Genomic DNA, 20,215 nt, shown 5'->3' with positions numbered 1-20,215 from the left:
AGGCTGTGGGGCCAGAGACCGTGGGGGCTGCGGGCATGTTGCCGCCTGTGTGGGGCTCTGCTCTCTGGAAGTCCTGGCATGCGGACCCTCCTGCCCAATCCCTCTTTCTTGGACGCTTCCCATTGGCCTGTGTGATAGCAGCTCTGTGGGAATTTAAAACATATGCCACTTCCCCAGGCTGTGCTGGGCCCTGAGCTTGGTGAGGGCCCGTGGGACTGAGTCTCCGCCTCCACTCACTCCTTGGCCCCAAGGCCTCTGTGTAGTGCACAGCCTACACCTTTACCTTTGTGCCTGGACGCTGCACCTGACACACCCTGCGTGGTGCTCAGGAGCCGCCAGACTTGCAGCCCCTCCCATGCACGCAGCACGCATGTTCACAGGTGTGGGATTCACTCACCCTACACACACTTATCGGGCTCTCACAAGGCAGAGACGCAGGCGACACAAACGAACCCGGTCCCTACCCTCAGGGTCACAGTGGCCATGCAGGCCTTCACCACGGTCCCACAGTCACTACTGCCCAGAGCCCACCACGCATTTACACTTGGACTCTTACAGCCACAATGACTCACAAATACAAACACGCATCTGCAGAGCCACAGAGAGATGTGTGGGTGCATGCACACATGTGCACACACACAGCAGTCGGGGCACCCAGAGCCCCCGTGAGGTGCCCGAGAACGCCTGGGGGTTAGCTGCACCCACCTGCCCTACTTTCCCCAGGCTCAGCCCCTGCGGGGCCCAAGGCGGAGGCGTACGTGTGAGGACCCACGTGTGCATGCGTGTGTGGCCCAGCCGTGGCCCAGGTGAGGGCCTACTCTGGGCCCCAGTCCCCTACTTGCTCAAACAACTTCGCAAAGCCCTCCCTCCCTCCCCACTCTCACTCCCCCTTGTCTGAACCCCCACACTTAGACTCAGCACTGCCACCGGGGGCTCTGGCTGGCTCAGCCCCCAGACCCACACAAACACCGAGTGACACAGGACAAGGGAGGGGGAGGGGCGGGGGCAGGGGGATGGACAGGGCACCACACACCAGAGCAGCAGCTGCCCAGCAAGGGAGCGAGCCGGGCTCCTTCCTGGTTGCTTGGAGGGCAGGGACGGCGAGCAGAGTCCAGAGCCCTCCTGCCCCAGGCCCAGTGGGAGCTGGGGCTGTGGGGCCGCTGGCTGCAGCTGCCTGGTGCGGCTACATGGCCTGGGTATGCACACCGGCACGCATCCCGGGCTATGTACAGGGGCTGGGGCGACACTGCACAGGACACAGACACACACAGCTCCAGGCAGCAGTGCGGGAGGCGGGCTGGGGTGGTGGGGTGGGGGAGGACACCTCAGCAAGGCCACACGCAAGCTACCTGGGAGCAATGAAAACATGTCCTTCAGACTCAAAGCTGCTGGGGAGCAGGAACTCAAAATCTGCAACAGAAATGGGGGGTTATCCCGCGGGGGCTGGGGAGGCAGGAGGCCACGAGGCTCAGAGCCGATGGGGCTGGGGGGACGGGGTGGGGGTGGTTTGGAGGAGGAGGGGGAGACACCAGCAAAGAGGGGACCCGCCACTTCCACGTTCAGGTCTGAGCCAGAGTCAGGGCTGGCGGGGGGAGGGGTGGAGGCCTGTGGAGACTACAGCATGGCATCACGGGAGGAGGGCAGTTATAGCCAATATGTTGCCCGGGCCTGGTCCTCTGTCGGCAGTGAGTCCCTTGGCGTGGCTGTATATGCTTCCATACGGCTGTATAGCACATATACACGGACACACACACACACACATATATACACACACTGCTATATATGTGCATGGTCTGGGGGAGGCGCCAGTCTCGCTCTGATCACATCCATAATGGGAAAAAACCGCATGCGGAGCTTCCTTCGCCTCCGAAGAGACTTTGAGGAAGGGAATTGGCTTTCGGCTGCGGATTTCTCGCTCACTCTTTGCCGCAGCTGTTTGCGTTTTAGCAGGTCTCGCTTTGGTTCTATGTCAGGCATCAACATGGCCAAACCGAGGGGGGGGGGTGTCTCTTGCGGGCACAGACAGTCCAACCAGAGAGGCAGGCAGCAGTGCATTGTGGGGGTTTGGTGAAGGGAGGCCCTCAGGGCGCAGGTGTGTTTCTACAGGGTAGGAAGGGAGTCTGGGAGCTGAAAGAGGCTGGGCTTCTGTGGATGGAGCCCGCACACCTGCCTTCCAGGACTGGGGGCATGAGGAGTAGGTGGCGAAGAAGAGCTGGGTCTCTCTACCCTCTGAGGACCTGTCCAGGCTTGGAGCAGCCAGGCAGGAATTCCAGGGGCTCCAGAGGGCAGGTGCTGGACCTGTGCTTCAGGCTTAAGAGCTGTGTGCATGTGTGAGAGCATGGATGCATGACTGTGCTTACATATGTGGGAGTGTGTGCATGTGCACCAGTGTGTCCATGCATGTGGGAGTGTGTGCATGTGCATGAGTGTGTTTACCCATGTGGGAGCATGTGATGTACACAAGTGCATTTACATATGTGGGAGTGTGCGCATGTGCACAAGTGTGTTTATATGGGAGCATGTGCATGAGTGTGTTCACATAGGTGGGAGCGTGTATGCATATGCACACATGTGTTTACCCATGTGAGAGCGTGTGCATGTGCTCAAGTGTGTTTATGCATGTAGGAGTGTGTATGTGGATTGTGTTTACCCTTGTGGGAATGTGTGTATGTGCACAAGTGTGTTTACATATGTGGGGGTGTGTATGCATGTGGGAGCATGTGTACATGTGCAGGAGTGCAATTATGCATGTGGGAGCATGTGTTTGCATGACATGAGGCTAAAGATGTGGCCCCTGGAGCTCTGTGACTTCCCCCTGCCCAGCAGATCTGCACATGGGAGCAGTCCCTCCACTCCTGGCCTGACCCACTCAGGGCAGCCCACCATCCCGTCCTGTCCTGACTCAGATTCCCATCTCTTATTGCCCCCAGCGCTTTATATTCCAGGAAGTAGGATTGTTCCCTGTTCCCAAATACCCCCACAATGCACTGCGAGATCCTGGGCAGGTGGGACTTGGGGTGCTTGGAGGGGCCAGGCAGTCACTGGTTGGACTGTTCCTTTCTGATAGGACTGTGAGGCAGGTTTGGACACAAGCTGAGAGGGAGGATGGGGGCGGGGAGAGGAGGAGAAACAAAAAGGAGGGAGAAGGGGCAGGGAGGGGCCTAGGCTGTGGTTGTCACTGTTACCAGGGCCCTGCATTTCTGGGGTCACTGGGTAGGATGTGGGGGTGAGGAAAAGACAACTCAAGCCAGTGGGCGTAGGGCACATCCCCTACCCCCACCTGGGCTTGGGGAGGCTGCGTCCCCAGGCAGCATAGGCCTCGGGGGCTTCCGGGGGAGCCCTTGCTTCCCGGCCGTGGGCACATCCCCTGGGGGCTCTCCACGCCTGTCTGCCCCCTGCGTTCCCAGGACGGCATGGTTCTCTCTGCACTGGCAGCATTCATGTGCTGTCCTCTGCATCCCCTTGCTGTCTACCAGGGCCTGGAGGGCCACCGCCCAGCTTTCTGGAAGGCTCTCTGGCTTGGGCACCTTGGAGTGTCAGGACCTTCTCCTTCATACCCAGCCTTACATCTTCCATACTCCTTTGCTGGCCTTGGGGCTGACAGATCCCATTCCAGCCCTGGCTAAGCCCACAGGCCCTGGGGCAGCCTGCCTTTCCCTGTGGGAACACCTTCCCCACACCTGCTGACCCTCTCTGTGGGAGCTGCCAGTACCCCGGGCACGGCCGAACCTGCGGGAAGCAGCCGGGGCTGACAGGGCACAGGGGCTTCAGCACCTAGGCCAGTGCCCAGGATGGCAGCGTCAGCCTTGTGCTTCCAGGCTGCCCCACGCCACCCCTCAGCCCCAGGTCAACATGTGAGGCTTCCGAGGCTTCCTGCCTCCCTTCCTGGAGGGCTGTGAGCTTTGGAGCTCTAGCCGAGATCAGACGAGGGGGCTGTTCAAGAGGAAGCCAGCCTCTTCCTCAAAGCCCCTGCCCTGCTGGGTGGGAGTGGGTGTGGAGGCATGGAGCCCTGAACCCACTGTTGAGTTGTCTTGAAGGGACAGGGGAGGTGGGGTGGGGCGAGGGTCTTTCTAGAGGGAGTGAGGAATACCAGGGTATGAGGAAGGGGCCAGGGCCCCCGGATCGCGCTGGAGAACACCCTGCAGGCGGGGCTGGGGAGGGCCGTCAGCCGGAACGGGTGTAGGGGTCAGAGGAAGGCAAGAACCAGAAGAGCCAGGGGGATGCTGGGAGGGGGGCCTGGCTGGTCCTGGGTGGGAGGGGGGCAAGCAGGGGTGTGAGGGCGGGGTGGGGGTGCGCTGGTGCTGGATATACTTGCCCTTCAGTTTGCTGATTGGCACTGGGACAGTCCACCAAGAGAGAAAGCGAGGAAAACAAAAACAACACAAACACAAAAACAAACGAAAAGGGGGAGGGGAAGGGGAGGGGCACAAACAATATTTTATTCAATGGCTGTTTGAATGAAAATATTGTGTCTCATCATCATACCGAAAGGAAACTTCTTGCAAAAAACGACATGAGAGAGAAAGAGAGAGCAAGAAAACTCAAAGGAGATGAGCCCCAGGCAGCCAGGCGGCGGGGATGGGGGGGCGCCTGGTGGGGCCACAGCCCCAGCCTCCCTCCCAGTGACCTCGGGGCAGGCAGGGCCACAGGCTCTGGAGACTGGGGCCTCTCAGGAGAGGCCCAGGGGGAGCGGGCATGCAGGGCTGAGCCACAGGCAGAGGGAGGAAGGTGGGTGGGGGAGACTGATGATGGGGAGGGAGGAGACAGCACAGGGGGAGTGGGAGGGCAGGAGGGAGAGGGACAGGGACAGGGAGGGAGGGGTGTTGGGGTGGGGGGGGAAGAGCCATAGCAGAGGGAACAGGGGAGGGAGTAGGAGATGGCAGAGGCCACACAGGTGCAGGGGAAGAGGAGGGAGACAGGGAGAAAGAAGGAAGGGCAGAAAGAGCCAGAGAGGGAGAGGGGGGGTCAGAGGTGAGAGGTGAGACAGGCAGATGAGGGAGGGGCGAGAGAAGGAAATGAGGGAAATGAGAACAGACTGGGGGGGGGGTGAGGAGAGACCCTGGGGAGGGGGCACCACAGTGGGAGCTGAGCGGGGAGCATGGGCGGGAGAAAAGAGGGGAGGGGGTGTCTTCCAAAAATGCAGCCCCCAGGGGTGTTCAGGGCAGGCAGGCTTAGGAGGAAAGACACAGAAGAGGAGAAACCAAAACCAGAAACCTCAACGGAAACCATGAGAGGATGGTCTAGAACCAAATCTGAAAAGGCCAGCATGCAGAATTCCAGACTTTCGAAGGCCGGGCCTCAGCCTGCAGGCACCTGGGGTGGGCAGACTGGGCAGGAGGGGCCGCCCTGCTGGCAAGCAGCGGCTGCCTGTGCTGCCCGGGGCCGGCCAGGGTGCGGGAGGAGGCAGGGGTGCAGGGCGCAGGCAGGGGCCGGGCCACTTACACTTGACCTGCAGGATCTGGTCGCTGAGGTTGGCTTGGAGGTAGAAGGTGCTGTAGGGTGGGAGCACCAGCCCTAAGCTGGGGAGGAGGGGGAGGAGCGCAGGTTACTGCTGGGGACAGGGGTGCCCTTCCCCATAGCCTTGGAGCTGAGCAGAGAGACCCAAGCTGTGGCAACCCCTCCTCCAACCACCAGGCCAACCTGACCCTGCTTAGCTGCGGGAGATTCAGCACCTTGGAGATGCCCAGGGGCCTGGGTCTTTACCCAAGTGCTCCTGGAGGCCTCTGAACTCCAGCCCCAGAGCGAACCACCACCCCTTGCCCACCCTAGCAGCCTCCCATGACACCCGACCTGCCTGGCTGGCCTCCTCCATCTGACCAGCAGCAGACTCACAGAGGCTGGACACTGGCAGTGAGCTAGCTGCAGGGGTGGGGCTGTCACAGGAGTGGGCGCCATGGTCCCAGGACACTCAGGCCCCAGGGCCAGCTCAAGGCAGGCCAGCTCCACTATGGTGAGGGACAGTCTTAGGCTGGCCCTGGGTGGGGACAGAGGACAGCCTGTGCTGATGGGGCCTGGCCCACCAGGGGCCTGTGGTGCTGGTGGAGAGAGGGCAGTGAATGTGCTGGGGCCAGGTCCTAGGGAGCAGACACCTAGGGGTGCAGTCCAGGCGGCAGGAAGACAGGCTGCTGGGGGAGGAGCCATCGGGTGTGCTGCCCTGCCTCTGTCCTGTGCTGGTCCCAGGAGGGCCGGGGGTGTCCCAGGAGGTAGCAGGGGGCCCTGGCTGCTGGGTCGGTGGTCACAGCAGGCTGGCGGGGGGAGGGCTGCACCCGGGCTCAGACGCCGGGACCCCCGCCCTCTGCCCGCCCGCCCAGCCCCAGTCCCACTCACCTGTAGTTGGTGCTCCTTATAGGCACCCAGGTGTAGTTCCGAATCACCTCATCTACGTACCTCTGGGGGAAAGGCAGGTCAGGCACTCGGCCGTGAGGGGCGGGGGACGGGGCGGGAGGCTGGGGTAGGAGGATACCCCGCCCCTGCCTCCTCACCTCATCCAGGGACTTGACCAACGTTCGGATCTGCCTGTGGCCCCTGTTGCCGTCGATCATACTGCGACGGATCTGGAAGGCCAGAGATGTGACCCTCTGTCCGCAGCACCTGCTCCTGGCCCGCTGCCCCCCTGCTCCTCACCTCCTCCTTGTTCTCATCCTCCAGCTCTGCATCTAGGAAGTCCAGAGTCACAGGCTCCCGGAAGTTGGTGGTCTGCGGGAGGGAGGGTGGAAAGTCAGGAGTCCTGCTCTTGGAGGGGTCCCCCGCTCCCACCCCCACCCGGCCGACAGCCTGGCTCACCTGCGGCCTCAGATTGGGATGCAGCAACACGTAGCCGTTCGGGTCAATGGCAAACACATAGCCGTTGGCTCCGAGCTGAGGGTGCAGAGCAGGGGCTCAGGGGTCTGGAGGACTGGGCAGCGACCCCCTGGGCTCCAGAGCTCTTCCCCATTCTGTCTTCCATCCTGCTAGGCAGTGCTGTTTGCCTAGCTTGGCCAACATGCCACAGAGCCATAAGCTTGCCTCTCAAGCCAGGCCAGAAGGCTGGGTGTCTGCCGTACCAGCTTCTGCCAAGGCCGAGCAGCTCCACGGCCGGCATCCTGCGCTTCTGTCTCTGCTGCTGGGTCTTGTGGAGGCCTCGGTGAGCCCAACCTGACCCTCCGCCGGCCCCACAAGGCTGCTGCTCTTGCACCACCATGGCCCTCGGCTCCCCATTCCTGCCTCTGTTTTGGTCTCTTCCTTCTTTCCAGCGCAGTAGCACGCAGGGGCAGGAGGAGACCCTTGGGCGTCCTGCAGGTCTGGGGCCTCCCCTCCAGGCGGGCAGGCCTAAGTGGGAGCCTGCACCCAGCTCTTACCCCTTTGAGGCAGTTTTCTCATTGTACGTGGAGACCCACACCATGGCCTCTGCCCTTTCAGGGCCAAACAGGGGCTTCATGTGGCTGCGGCTCACAGATACGGTCACACAGGCCCCGCTCCCGCCTTTTCACATCCGAGACCCCTGCTCCCTGACCAGGGCCCTGGGCTAGTGACGCTGCCCACATCCTCCTTCCCTGATCCACGATTCTGTGTTTCATCCTCAGGCCTTTGCCCAGAGGGTTCCCTCTGCCTGCAGTACAAGCCTTCCCCTGCTCTGTGCATGGGTGAGTCTGGCCTGCCACCTGCTGGTAGGTGGCCGGTAGCTGCGAACAGTCAGTTTATACATGTTTGGAAAGAAATTAAAGAAGAATATATCTTTATATCTCATGACCCATGAAAATTACTTGAAAGTCATTGATCGGTATCTACAAATAAAACTGTTGGAACAAAGCCATGGCTGTTTCTTTACGCTCTGCCTATGGCCACTTTTGTAGTATGACAGAAGGATTGACTATAGGCTGGGAATTCAGGCAAGCGAAGACTAAAATGTTCATGCTCTGGCCCTTAATGGCTGTCCCTAGTTCGGGGCCCAAGGTCACCTCCTCAGGAAGCCTTCCCTGATTCCCTGAATGCAGAGGTCCCCATGGAGGTGCTGTCATCCTGTCTGTCTCCCGCTGCGCCCGCTGTGTCCCTGTGGCAGGCAGGGGCGCAGGAGGACACTCACTGTATAGTTGGGCGTCAGCCTCTTGATGTCGTTCAGAGCCACATCGATGCCCATCACGCCCAGGATCAGCTGGTTCTGGGAGCGGAGGTGTGGGGGAGGGGGTCTGTGATGGGCTCAGGTCCAGGGGAGAGTCCCCCCTCTGTCCACACTCAAGGCCTAGAGCTGCTCTCACAGGCAGCTGCCCGTTCCGTCCTGCCTCTGGAGACCTGCTCCAGGCACACCGACCCTCCCCAGCTATGCCCAGCCATCCTCCTGTGGAGACCTCACCTTCTTTTCTCCAGGGCCGTCCTGTGTCAGGTTGAAAACAGGGAGGGTCCCTGTTACCACCAACCCCAGCCCCTGAAGGGAGAGGAGGAGGATGGGGTCTTCTGTGGCCAGACTTGCCCTCACCCCAAGGGCTCAGGCACAGGCCACCTCTTTCTCTTCTTCTTGGGTTACCCCCATAAAGCGACCCTCAAGGGTCTTCATTCTGGGGTACATCCCTGGGAGAAGGTTGCCAGCCCAACCCCTTTCTTGCCCAGAGGCCTTACCAGCGCATCCTCATACACGTTGGTCCATTGCACCTGCTTGGCCTCCTTGCCTGCCAGCACCATAGGCCTGCCCAACACGTCTAGATATTCCTGGGGAGAGCGAGCGGCAGGAGTCACAAATGCCCTTCCTACACCTGCCCCTGTTCTACCACCCTATGCATGGGGAATTGTGTCCCAGCTCCCACCAGGGGGCGCTCCTGACCCACGGCAGCCCATTGCACACATCCTCTGGAGAAGCGAGGCGGCTGGGGGGAGGGGCTTTCCCCAACAGTCTCACCTGCGTGTTGATGCGGATGGCTCCGATGGAAGGAATCTCAAAGTAGTAACCTAGGAAGGAAGGCAAGGCCAAGGTGGGCCTGGCTAGCACTGCAGGAGATGCAGCACAGGGCCTGTGTCTGCAGCCCTGACTTGCCTTACAGGCTCCCTCTTTTGATGCTGTCCCCCCTCAAACTCACATCCCTTTGTGCTCCCTTCCTTGCCCTGTCACTAGCGGAGTGACTGGCAGTGGGTGGGGCAGAGATGGGGTGGGAGGAGGAGCCAGAAGCCTGAAGCCCCTCATTCTAGGATGGCAGGGACAGCCAGGTCCTCCCTGCACCAGGCCCAAGTGCACAGGGTGATGGACTGATCGGCAAACAGACGTGGGAATGGACTAGCTGGGAGACAGGTGGACAGCAGACAGACAAGATGTGCAGAAAGATGCTGAGTCAGGTGCACAAGTCAGGAGGCACCCCAGCTACAGAACAATGGGCAGCCACATGCATGGAAAGATGGCCAGATAGTGTGCGAGCAAACAGCTGGACACACAGCTGGACATGCCCCCGGCAGTGACATCGGGGGGGCACCTTTGTTGGCACAGGCCATCCACTGCAGCGGGGTGACGTCGTAGTTGTGCTGCCCCACGGAGAAAGTGAACACGCGCACCTGCAGGAGCTGGAGGTTACTGGCGTGGCCACCAGAGGGCAGCCTTCCCCTGTCCTGCATCCAGATCAGGGCAGCCCGCCTGGGCTGAGCCTCACCGTCCGGTTGGGCCAGTTGTACTTCTCAAAGACGTCCTGCACACGGTCCTCGCCGCCATCCGTGAACATCATGATCATCTTATTGCAGTTGGCCCGAGTGATGTTGGACTGGCCGGGGTGAGCGCGGAGTCAGGCAGCTCCCAGCCCCTCCCCGTCCAGGGGCAGGGCCTCCCTCCCCACGGTGGACCTGGCGCTCTGGTCCTCTGGCCCTCCTCCCCCATAGCAGATGGTGCTCTGTGTTCCAGCTGCCTGTTTGGTGCTAACAAGGCCATCCATCTTGATTTTCTCGGTGTCACTGAGCCTGGGCCCCTGCCTGCCCCTGGCCGCCTATCCAGCCCCCGCCCTGCCCCCACCACGGGGCTCACGTTCTGCAGCTGGTCAAAGGCGTACTCAAAGCCGGCTTTGTAGCCCGTGGTGCCCTTGGCCACCATGCCCTGCACAGCTTCCTTGAACACCTTCTTGTTGCGCACGTTGGCCTGCACCAGGTGTGTGAAGCATGACACAGGCTGTGCCTTCTCATTGAACTGCAGGACAGTGGGGTGGGGGAGGGGCGTCAGGCTGTCCAGGGCAGCAGCTGGGGCGCAAAGCTGGCGCTGGCTCTGGCAGCAGAGCGGCCGCGTTCCCGTCTGCCGCCCTGGCACTCACCGAGGCCACGTTCACGTAGTCATCGTCAGAGAGTGTGTCCAGCATTTCGCACACAGACGTCTTCATCAGCTTCAGGGTCAGGCCGCTCACGCTGCCACTCCTGGAGAGGTCAGGCGGTGGCCAGTGAGGCGCCAGGCAGGCCTCAAGTGTTCTCCTCCCCCCACCCACGATGTTCCAAGCAGCAGAGGCCAGGCCCCGGCCCCCCGGCACTGCTCACTCACACGTCCACAATGATGACCATGTCCTTGGGCGACGAGGCTCCCTGGATGTACCTGTCCAGGAGAAGCCTCAGTCAGGGCCAGCCATTCCTGCACCTCCATACTCATTCCACACAGTTCCACCGGGGAGCCCCCGCCCACGCCATGAGAGATCTGCTCTAGCAGGAGGTGAACAGGCACCAGGGGGGTGAGCAAGTGAATCCAGGGCAGGCCGGGAGGCGGCTCCCTGGCCCCAGTGGGGTGAGGCAGGTGCAGGGAAGGAGTCACTGGCTGCTGCTGCGGGAGGGGGGAGGGGCAGAGCGGAGGGAGGGGTGTCTGGGGCTCCCTGGGGTGGGGCAGGGCCAACCACCCAGCAGAGGCTACATCCGCCCTCTGGAGCTCCCATGGTCCCAGCTCTCAGTCCTGAGGGGTGGGGGTGCCAGCGGTGGCTGGGGGCAGAGGCAGCTGGGAGGCCTGCCTGGGTGATGGGCTCCATTTTCCAGTGGCAACGATGTGTGAAATGAAAATTGGATAGAGCTGGCTGCGCCCTGCTCGGAGGCCTCGATACCGGAGGGAGGCAGGCAGGAGAGGCGGGGAGCCGAGGGGGTGTCCCTGCCCAGCCCCTCCCTGCCCGCTCACCAGGGTCTCCTGCGCACATCATACAGGTCGATCTTCTTGGGGGCTCGCCAGGGGGTAGCTGTGGGAAGACAGAAGTGAGGGGGGCACCGGCAGGGAAGGGCCAGGCCCAGGGAGTCAGGCCTCCCAGGCCGCAGCTGGAGCAGGGTGGGGAGCTTGGGGGCAGGGGCCACAGCCGGCACCTACCCGGATAGTAGCGGGTGACGCCCGTGGCGCTGCCGAACACCTGCCACAGCAGCGTGGGGTCCCGCCTGCGGTTCTCGATGAACACGTTCTCCAGGGCCTCTGTCCAGTTGAGTTCGTTGAGGATGACAGTGGCTGGGGAGGGGGGAGCAGGAGGCTGGGGTGGGGAGCGCCTGCACGACACCGCGACACTCACGTGTGTGCTCCCCCCCGAGACAGCTTCTCCCGCTCTCTGCCTATCCAGATTCCCCCTCATTGCCCAGGGTCTGGCCGGGGCTGCGCCAGCTCCTCCAAGAAGACCCTGTGGTCCTTACCCCTCCCAAGTTGTCCAAGCAGCAGCTCAGCCACCCTTCAGCCAGGTCCCACGTGGGCAGGCAGGCAGCTGCGCCTCTGGCCCATGGGGAGAAAGCCACCCAGGTGGCAGGGAGCTGTGTGCCTGGACCCCCGCCCCCAGTCCATCACGCTGCCTGGAGCTCGCGGCTGTCCCCGGGGAGTCACCCACTCAGCATGCACTCCAGGCCGCAGCCACAAGAAGGCAATTAAGGGCTCGCTGATGGGGCTGGAATTATTCAGCTATTAAGGCACCTGATAAGCTGGAAGCCACTCAGCTCCATGATTAATCAACTGGGGCCAGGAGCAGGCAGAGGTGGGGGTGTGGGCTTTGGAGGGCAGGGGCGGTGCCAGGATTCTGCTCTAATACAGACGTGTGCACTTGCACGCATGCGCACACACATACAGCCAGCATCCCCGGCAGGTATACCTGCACCTGACTCCGTTTCCAGCCAGGTGTGTGATCTCCTCACTCCCAGACACACCTACCCAACAACCTGACCACTCCCACTCCCACAGACACAGGGCACACGGGCTCAAACCCCCACGCTGCTCTGCGCCTATCAGAGGACCCGGCTTGTTCTGCCCTCACGACAGCCCCACCCCTGCCCCCACAACCCCTGCAACCCCTGCAGCTGCAGGCGTGTGGTCCCTGGGCCACGCTGACCCCTCCGCAGCAGGCTGGCGCTCTTTTCAGATGAACGGGCTCCAGCCTGTGGCCCCTTGACCCGGACAGCCCCAGGATGACCTGAGCAGTCCCCCAATTGCCCTAAAAGTCTGCCCAATACCTGTGGGGCACCTGTTCTCAGGCACAGTGCACCCATGTCTGCACACCCAGAGAAAGCACCAGAAAGGGGCCCCTGCTTTTGCCAGGCCCCTGGTCTCACCCTATGTATTCCTCCAGCTTCTTCTACCTTCTCTCTGCCCGGGGGGGCCCTGCCACCATCTGTGACACCCTCCTCCCCGCCCCCACTGTGATCCTTGCCAAAGATCCACTGCGAGCGAGAACCCAAGAAGCCTTGCGGAGTTGTGATGCACCTGTCCTCGAGGCTCTGCCCACGGCCTGGGGAGCCGACACGCTCCTGGGCACCCTCTCTGCCGTCCCCGCCGGGTGCAGGGCCTCTGCTGTGCCCGATCCCTCTCCTCTGCTCTCCCTCTGTCCGTCCCCATGGCTTCCCGTAACTGATTGAAATGTGAACACAAAGCACATTTCTAGCATTGGCTCTGCCTATTGAACAGTATGTCATGGTCCTACTCCTGAATTAGAAACTTAGTGACTTGAACAATTTCTATGTTTCTTTTTAAGGAAAAAAAAAAAATAAAAGTCATGCCCTCAAATGTTTCACACACTACGTCTGCTGGGAGTCAGTCTGGCAAGTCTCAGCCCTCCCGGCCTTGGTCTTCCCACCTGGCCGGTGACAGGCTGACGGCACTGTGTTCAAGAAGCCCCTGCAGAGCCAGCAGACGGGTGTCCCTGGTGCAGCTCCGGAGCCAAAAGAAGACCCTGCTCAGGGTGGACTGCCTCCCACCCCCCCACAGCTTTGTGCCAACACCTGCCCGCCCCTCCCAGCCTGGCAAAGGCCTGCTGCTCAGCACCCCCAACCCGCACCCACGTGCACACTGAGATCACACTGAATTGGGAAACGGGGACCATGCCCCCTCAGGCAGGCGATTACAGATTTAATTAAAAGTGACACAGTAAATAAAAAACATATAAAATGTAATTTGTGTGGGTAGCGAGGGGTGACTGGGGAGGGTGGCGTGGCTCCTGTTTTAATTAGCGTGGCTGTCTGTGATAGTGCCCCTCGACTGGCTCGCGCAGGTGGCCTGCAGGCAGCCTGGGGCGGGGGTGGGGGCAGCATCCTCCCCACTCCTGCCTGAGGCTGCCCAGGAGGCAGGCTGACCAGGAGGGCAGAGGGGGTCAGGATCCCTTACATCCTGGAACCTATCCAACAGCTCTGGGCCCTTGCCTTGAGACCCCTAGGCCGGTGGGCCTAGCAGCCCGAGGCTGCCCCTCAAGAGGCCACAGAGCCGAGTCAGAGCAGCAGCCTGGGGCCTTCAGCGCTGCTGCCCAGGCTCCGCAGCCACTGTCTGACCCGGGCCTCCTCCCGCAACCCCTCCCAGGAGCTCCAGGACGCCCACAGCTCTGCGCACTCACAGCCTTTGTAGATGTCCGTGGGGATCTGCACGGCCGTGTATGAGTAGTTGACCTTGTTCTTGAAGTTCGGGTCCTCGATGAAGTCCAGCCGTAGGGTGCTGGCCTTCGAGCCCCTCTCCACATCCTCACTCTCAGGGTCGTCCTGTGGGAAGCAGGGCCCGGGCAGTGTCAGGGCTGGAAAACGGGGCTGGGGTTGGACAGGCCCACGGTGGGGGTGGGGAGGGCCTCATCCAGTAGATGGGGACATCTCTGAGAGACTGCTGCCCTCAGAGACAGAGACAGATGGACGCAGGGACCCGTGACTCCCCTGCCTGCCCCCCCCCATGCTAAACCCCAATTCTGAAACCTCCCCTTTCCCCACGTCCTTGAGAACCAATTCTCAGCTGAGGAAGCCTGGCAGCCCCCCAGGAGCTCCACACCCCCACACCTCCACGGGGCCTGCCCATCCTGTGCCCGGAGTTCGTCTGGCACCAGGAAGGGGAGGAGGCGTACGCCCTGCAGCAGGGACGCATAGGGGCTGAACTGGGGGACAGACCTGGGGGGCTGGGCTGGGGGCTGGCATTGAGTGTTAGTGACCTCCAGAGGCAGAGCCTGTGGCGCCTGCTAGCAGCAGGACTGTACGGGCCCCTGTTGATTTTCTAAAATGAGCTGCAGTCGCCTGACAGGTGCCAATTACAGCATCTCGCGGCTGGGCAGGCTGGGCATGCGCCATGAGCCCCCGCCCACCACCACAGGCTGGCGGAGTGGGCCTGTGACTGCAGTGTGCATGCCGCAGCCGGGGGGGGGGGGGGCGGCTCGGGTGCAGGTGTACCAGCGGGGGTGGGAGGAGGATGGAGGGGAGGGGAGAAGCCAGAGCCAGCAAGGGGAGGGGAACAGAGGTGGGGCAGGGAGCACAGCAGGGGGCTTTCGCACTGGAAAGAGGGAGCAGACGCAGCTGAGGCCACACCCCCCCCAGACCCTCATGACCACCCCTGGCCCAGGCTCAGCTCATTTCCTCGCCGCTGTGTCCTGGGCAGGCCCCTCCCCGGCCTTCCTGCCTGGCTGTGCCTATCTGGGGAGAGGGGGCCGAGCCTCTCCACCCAGGCAACTGTGCCCTCCACACCCCAGGGTGGGGGCTCTGGAGGGCCCGCCAGCCGCTTCAAGGGCATATTTTGTACAGCCAAATCCAAGCTGTCTGCTGCCCTCCCAGTGCCCCTCCCCCAGCGTGCCACCCCCGCACCCCTCCCTCCCCCAGCATGCCCCAGGGACCCCTGGAAGCCCCCGGGTGCTGGGGTAGAGCCAGGGCAGGCGGCGGCCGATCTGCGGCCGAGCATTCCGGCCGCCTGTGAAGCGTGCGCCGCTCACGTTCTGCTCGGAGGAGGGGGAGGTGCGGGAGAAGAAAGCCCCCGAAATGTCAACGGCAGATGAAGGGCGCTGGAAAATTTAATCTCCCAACTTTCCCAACTAATGTGACATTTGGATTCCATTCTGATAAGCTATCAGCCGGCGAACTTTTTCCTTCCTTCTCTTTCCCCCACCCCCACCTTCTGGCTGGTAATTTAAAAGTAAATGGTCTAGAAAGATCTCTAACTGTACCTCTGGCAAAGATTAAAAAAACAAAACAACACAACAAGCAGGGGAGTCGGCAAGTGTGTGCGTGCTGTTATGTACACCGGGGTGGGCCTGGCTGCGTTTTCGGCTTAGCTGATCCTAGCCCAGGCCCACCCGGGTATCAATCTGTTTTGGGGCAGCCCCTCGCCCTCCCCACCCCCAGCAGATGTCCAGGGGCTGGAGTCCTGGATACAGCCAGGGGTGCTGCTGGGAGTGTTTTGGTGGGGGGCCTGGGCACCAGGCTGGCCAAGGAGCCCCTCGATGCCACCCCAGAGCCCAGGGCCTTGGGCTAGTGGGCAGCAGCAGTCTCCGGTTTATATTTAATGCACTGATTGCTAAAATTACAGCCCGCTGCCGAGGGGGGTAAGGAATTAGATTCAGGGTCTAATTAAAGGTTCGCTCTTCATTTGAATTTCAGATTCCAGCTTTAATTTTAGCAACTTCTCCGGGAGCCACGGAGCTCAGCCAAGGGGAAGCACACCTGCTTGAGCCCACCCCCTTCCTTCTCAGGCCCCTGCTCTCCCCGAGATTCTCCCCGGCAGGCCCAAACCTGCGTGCACTGCACAGCCCTTCCACCTCCTGGTGTCATTGGCTATCTCCTGTTCGCCCCAGGAGACCCCCCCCCCCCCCCCCGCCCCACGCCCAGGCCTGGGAAAGGAAGGCTGGCTCTTGGGCCTTCTGCACTGGTGAGTACAGGTGGGATGCCACAGACTGCCACCTGGTCGCCATGAAGGCAGGCAGAGGGACTTGGGCCTTGACGAGCTCAGACATGCTGTCTTCTCCGTAGCCACCTCCCCCCAAAATGGCCACACCCCTTTCACATGAGTTCTCTGGTGACGGGGACCTCACTACCTTACAGGAGAGCTCAGACTGCAGCCGCTGTGTGACATGGAGGCAGAGGGGCTCTGGGCTCTCTGGTCAGTCTCAGTGCCACCCCTTCTCAGGGGAGTGACGCCAGCCAAGCTGAACGCATCCCCTGTAGGCTACCCCTACAGCTGGGGTAAGACGGATGGGGCTCAGGGTCCAGCAGTGAACCTGGGGCTGGGCGGGAGAACACTCAGTGCACTGTGCTGTGTCCCCGCATTCCAGAAGGGGCCTGCACAGACTGGAAATGCACCTGGGTTTCACTGGGCCCTGCTCCCCCTGCCCACCTCCAGGAAGCTCCCCCATCACTCTCTCCTCTACGCTGTGGTACCCAGGCCCCCTCCAATTGCAGGGACCTGAACTGCCCTGTAGAGGGAAGTCTAAGGGCCTCTCTGCCCTGCTCAGGCAGGGGGCCATGCCTGCCCACACCCTGCACATTTTCCAGCCCTCAGTGGCAATGGAGACACAGCCCTGGAGGGCTCGGGGTCCTGGGGGGATTACAGGAGATGGAGTGGGCAGGTGTTGCTAAGACAGACTTTGCAGGGTTGAGCTCAGAATCCTAGTCCTGAGTCCTAACACCCATTTCACAGCTGGGGCGCGGAGGCCCAGGGAGGAGGCGTAGCTCCAGCACTCTCCCCATCCCTCCCCTGTACAGCTCGGGGTACTCACCAGCTCGGCGTCGGCCTTGGCGTCATAGTACATGATGTCTTCCTCCTGGAGGGGGCGGGGGGAGAGACCTCAGCACCCACAGCCAAGCATTCCTGAGATGGGGGCATCTCAGAGTGCTCAGGGACACAGACTGTCCCCCTCCCTCCCCCCCTCCCTCCCTCCCTCCTCCATAGCCACCTGCCCCCTCCCCAGCCAGGCCCAGGAGGAAGAAGTGCCACGGTGGCTGGATCCTGCAGGATCCCCGACCTAGGGACCCAGCCCCACACTGCAGCCCTGCCGGGAGGCGGGTCCTTGGCTGGCCGCTGCACAGATGCTGGCGGAGCCAGGACGGGGAGCGAGGAAGATGGGAAAATAGCGCGGAGCCTGGGCTCGAGCGAAATAATGACTCGGCGCCGCATCTTCCAATTTCTTCTATTAAAGAGCCTGCTCATTACGGGCATGTACTTATTAATTATCTGTGATTTGTTGTGAAATGCAAAGGGGTTGACACAACAGGAGCGGGGGAAAACAAAGCCCAGACTGCACGCCTGCCTCCCGGCCTCGCCCGCCCGTCCTGGCCCGCGCCCGCCTGCCCGCCGCCCGCCGCCTGGGTTCTTGGCCATCTGCGCGTCATAATCACCGGCCGCCCCGGGGACCCGTAACACAAACGGGCTAATTTCATGTTTAATGATCTTTAATCAGAACCGAGCGCGGCTGACAGAGGCCGCCAGAAGGTGAGCCCGGTGTCAGCAAGGGCCACCTACTCAAGCGGGGCTGTGGGGCCGGCACCACGTCCAAGGCACCCTCTCCAGGTGCTCCTCAATCCTGCCGGGGACAGCCAAGGCAGCCCCTCCCTCACTCAGGGCCGGTTTCTTCCTGGCCTGCAAATGGGGGAGGTGATGGTGTCTGCTTGCGAGGGCCTGGCTATAAGGCAGCAAGCGCAGAGCCAGCACTGCTCGCACGAGGGGCAGGGGTCACCTCGGGCAGCCCCCCAAGCACTCTCTGTGTGACCCCAGGGCTGGATGATTCCCTCCCTCCCTGAGTCTCAGCCTTTTCAGGTCACGGCTCGAGGTGGTGGGCACAGGGGACAGTGTCAGGGACCTGGGACGCGCAGGCTTAGTCCGAGCATCTGGGAACACTGCCTGCATGCCTGAGCCACACATGGGCGAGGCCACAGCCCCCTGAGTGACATGAGGCCGAGTGCAGCTTGACAGCTCCCAGAGCATGAGCCATCCGGGGGTGTGGGGCTTCCTTGTGACAGCCCTATGACCCCATCATACGGATGACGTCAGAGGTAAGGAAGGTTTTGCACCCTGGCTCCAACCTGCCCTAAAAGCTCATCTTCAGCCCCACCCACACCCACCCGTCCAGGACCCCTGGAGCCCAGGTGGGCTTGGGGCAGGGGCTGGGGCTGCGGCCCGGGCTCCAGGGTGCTCAGCCTTTCCCGGTGCCGGCGCCGACGCCGACCACAGTGCATAATGAAAGCTGACATTACATCAAACACAATAAGGAGTTTCGGTTGATGAAGATCATTCCTGAACACACAAACCCATTAAACTGAGGGGGAAAAAATATCAATTCAACACACTCGCTGGCGAAAAGAAAATGTGATTTGTTATCTAAAAGGGGGTTATAAACACGGCTCTGATGCTCTCTCCCTCGGAATGAAAGCAGGCGGGCGCGCTGGGAGGACTGCAGATTACAACCTGGGGCTTCACTTGCCAACTCTGTAGGCAGAGCTTCAGCAAGGACGAGAAAGGGCGCGGGCGGGGGCCCTGGACTCCCCTCCTGGGCTGCGGTGGCAGCAGCAGCAGTGGCCTGCTTGCATTCACGGGCGCCGCCTCTCCAGCTGCCCCGACAGCTCTGTTTCTCCCTTGGTCCCACTGTTTCCCCACCTCAGTGGAAGATTAGATGTTGGTGACATCAGGGACACAGCGAGGACACAACATGCAGGATTCCTGCAGACTACAGGTGAGGCTCAGGAGTCTCTATGCTTTCTTTTCCTACGCCCCAAAACCCACATGTGTGTGGATAGCGAGGTCAGGCCATGCCCCTTCCTTGGTAGAGACAGGAGCCCAGGATGGTAGCAAGCAAGGTGACACATGTGAACTAATGCATGGTATACACACTGACTGCTATGCTTGTGTGATGTGGAGCCAGGGGTGTGGCAGGATGGGGCCATCAAGGTCAGGGTTGGGGGAAGGTCCCAGGAAGGCCTCCAGGTCTGCTTTGGCCTGCACAGTGCCACCATTGGTGGCCACCTCCTGGGTTAAGCAATAAGGTTGCGGCACTGTCCAGTGAATGAGTAGAGAGCCCTTGGCAAAGGGTCCTGGGTCCAAATTCTGACCCGGACAGGTGCGAGCTGCGCGGTCCTGCACAGTGAGTGAAGACTGAGGCTATCTCAAGGCCCCTGCCTACAGGCTTGTCTGGTAGCCCCAGGAGGACTCCCAGGGAACGCCCCCATCTCCCCGACGAGGCCAGGCAGCCAGGTTAAATCACGCCAGCTCCATGGGGCTCTCCCTCTGGGCTTCCACCTTCCACTTCCATTTGCAAAATGAAGATGATGATGCTTCCCCTGAGGGTGCCTACAGGAGGGGGAGGGAGGCAGGGCCAACCCCCCCTGGGTGGGGCCCCTTCATATTTGCACCTCCACAGGCCCCGGGAGACGCTGAGTGTAGAAAAGACCGCTGGCTAGGGTGACGGAGGTGTCTTCAATGTCAGGGCACCCTGCTCCATGACTCGGTACTTCCAGGGCCATTTTGCTCTAACTGGGCTTGGGGTGGGGTGAACTGTGCTCTCTGAGCTCACACACATCCCCCCACCAACATGGACTTGTGTACATAGGTGACAGATGAGGAGTGGGCCTGGCGGGGGCCCACATGGCCCAGTATTGGTGACACTTATGTTGGGACTTCAAAAAGTTCATGGAAAATGCACATTATAAAAAATAATGCACAGATTTCAAAATTTTTTTGTACCAAAAGAAACGTCCTTTGGGGTGGGCCATTCGCACCGTGGTGGAGTCGCCCCATGGGACACCTGCGTCCCACTCTGAAGTGCCTGGCTCCAGTCCTGGCTACTCTGCTTCCAACCCAACTTCCTGCTAATGTGCACCCCGAAAGGCAGCTGGTGATGGCTCAGGTACTTGGGCCCCTGCCGCCCAGGTGGGAGACAAGGATTGAGTTCCTGGTTGTTGCAGGCATCTGGGGAGAGAACCAGTGGATGTAAAAATGAAAATGCATAAAATATTTACACCTTCTTTTCTTTCCATTTTGCCACAAACTTTTTGAAGTCTGCTTGCACATTCTCCTTGGGAGGTGGCACTGGGGAGCAGGGGGTGGCAGGGGAGTTCGGGT

At 61.3% G+C, this 20,215-nt stretch overlaps 1 protein-coding gene across 11 annotated transcripts in view; it reads right to left on the bottom strand.

The window, feature by feature from the left end:
* The window catches only part of CACNA2D2 (calcium voltage-gated channel auxiliary subunit alpha2delta 2), a 135,152-nt gene that overhangs the window by 5,660 nt on the left and 109,277 nt on the right, over nt 1-20,215 (bottom strand). For 4 of the 11 annotated variants that reach the window (XM_051851601.2, XM_051851603.2, XM_017343841.3 and 1 more), the window contains exons 5-23: nt 16,881-16,925; nt 13,758-13,899; nt 11,273-11,404; nt 11,090-11,147; nt 10,475-10,525; nt 10,254-10,353; nt 9,974-10,132; nt 9,609-9,716; nt 9,435-9,513; nt 8,870-8,919; nt 8,593-8,682; nt 8,330-8,401; nt 8,063-8,137; nt 6,784-6,858; nt 6,625-6,696; nt 6,483-6,554; nt 6,328-6,389; nt 5,443-5,519; nt 1,350-1,410 (exon numbers count right to left, since the gene is read on the bottom strand). In XM_051851601.2, coding sequence (XP_051707561.2) covers nt 1,350-1,410; nt 5,443-5,519; nt 6,328-6,389; nt 6,483-6,554; nt 6,625-6,696; nt 6,784-6,858; nt 8,063-8,137; nt 8,330-8,401; nt 8,593-8,682; nt 8,870-8,919; nt 9,435-9,513; nt 9,609-9,716; nt 9,974-10,132; nt 10,254-10,353; nt 10,475-10,525; nt 11,090-11,147; nt 11,273-11,404; nt 13,758-13,899; nt 16,881-16,925 — 1,580 coding nt within the window. Of the gene's footprint in view, nt 1-1,349; nt 1,411-4,315; nt 4,337-5,442; nt 5,520-6,327; nt 6,390-6,482; nt 6,555-6,624; nt 6,859-8,062; nt 8,138-8,329; nt 8,402-8,592; nt 8,683-8,869; nt 8,920-9,434; nt 9,514-9,608; nt 9,717-9,973; nt 10,133-10,253; nt 10,354-10,474; nt 10,526-11,089; nt 11,148-11,272; nt 11,405-13,757; nt 13,900-16,880; nt 16,926-20,215 lie in introns of all 11 variants that reach the window. The other 7 variants (XM_051851598.2, XM_051851599.2, XM_051851600.2 and 4 more) reach the window with 3 other exon arrangements.

Source organism: Oryctolagus cuniculus, chromosome 10 (assembly GCF_964237555.1).
Source record: "Oryctolagus cuniculus chromosome 10, mOryCun1.1, whole genome shotgun sequence".
NCBI lineage: Eukaryota > Metazoa > Chordata > Mammalia > Lagomorpha > Leporidae > Oryctolagus > Oryctolagus cuniculus.
Note: the sequence above shows the minus strand (reverse complement) of the source record. Positions and strands in the feature narration are given on the sequence as shown.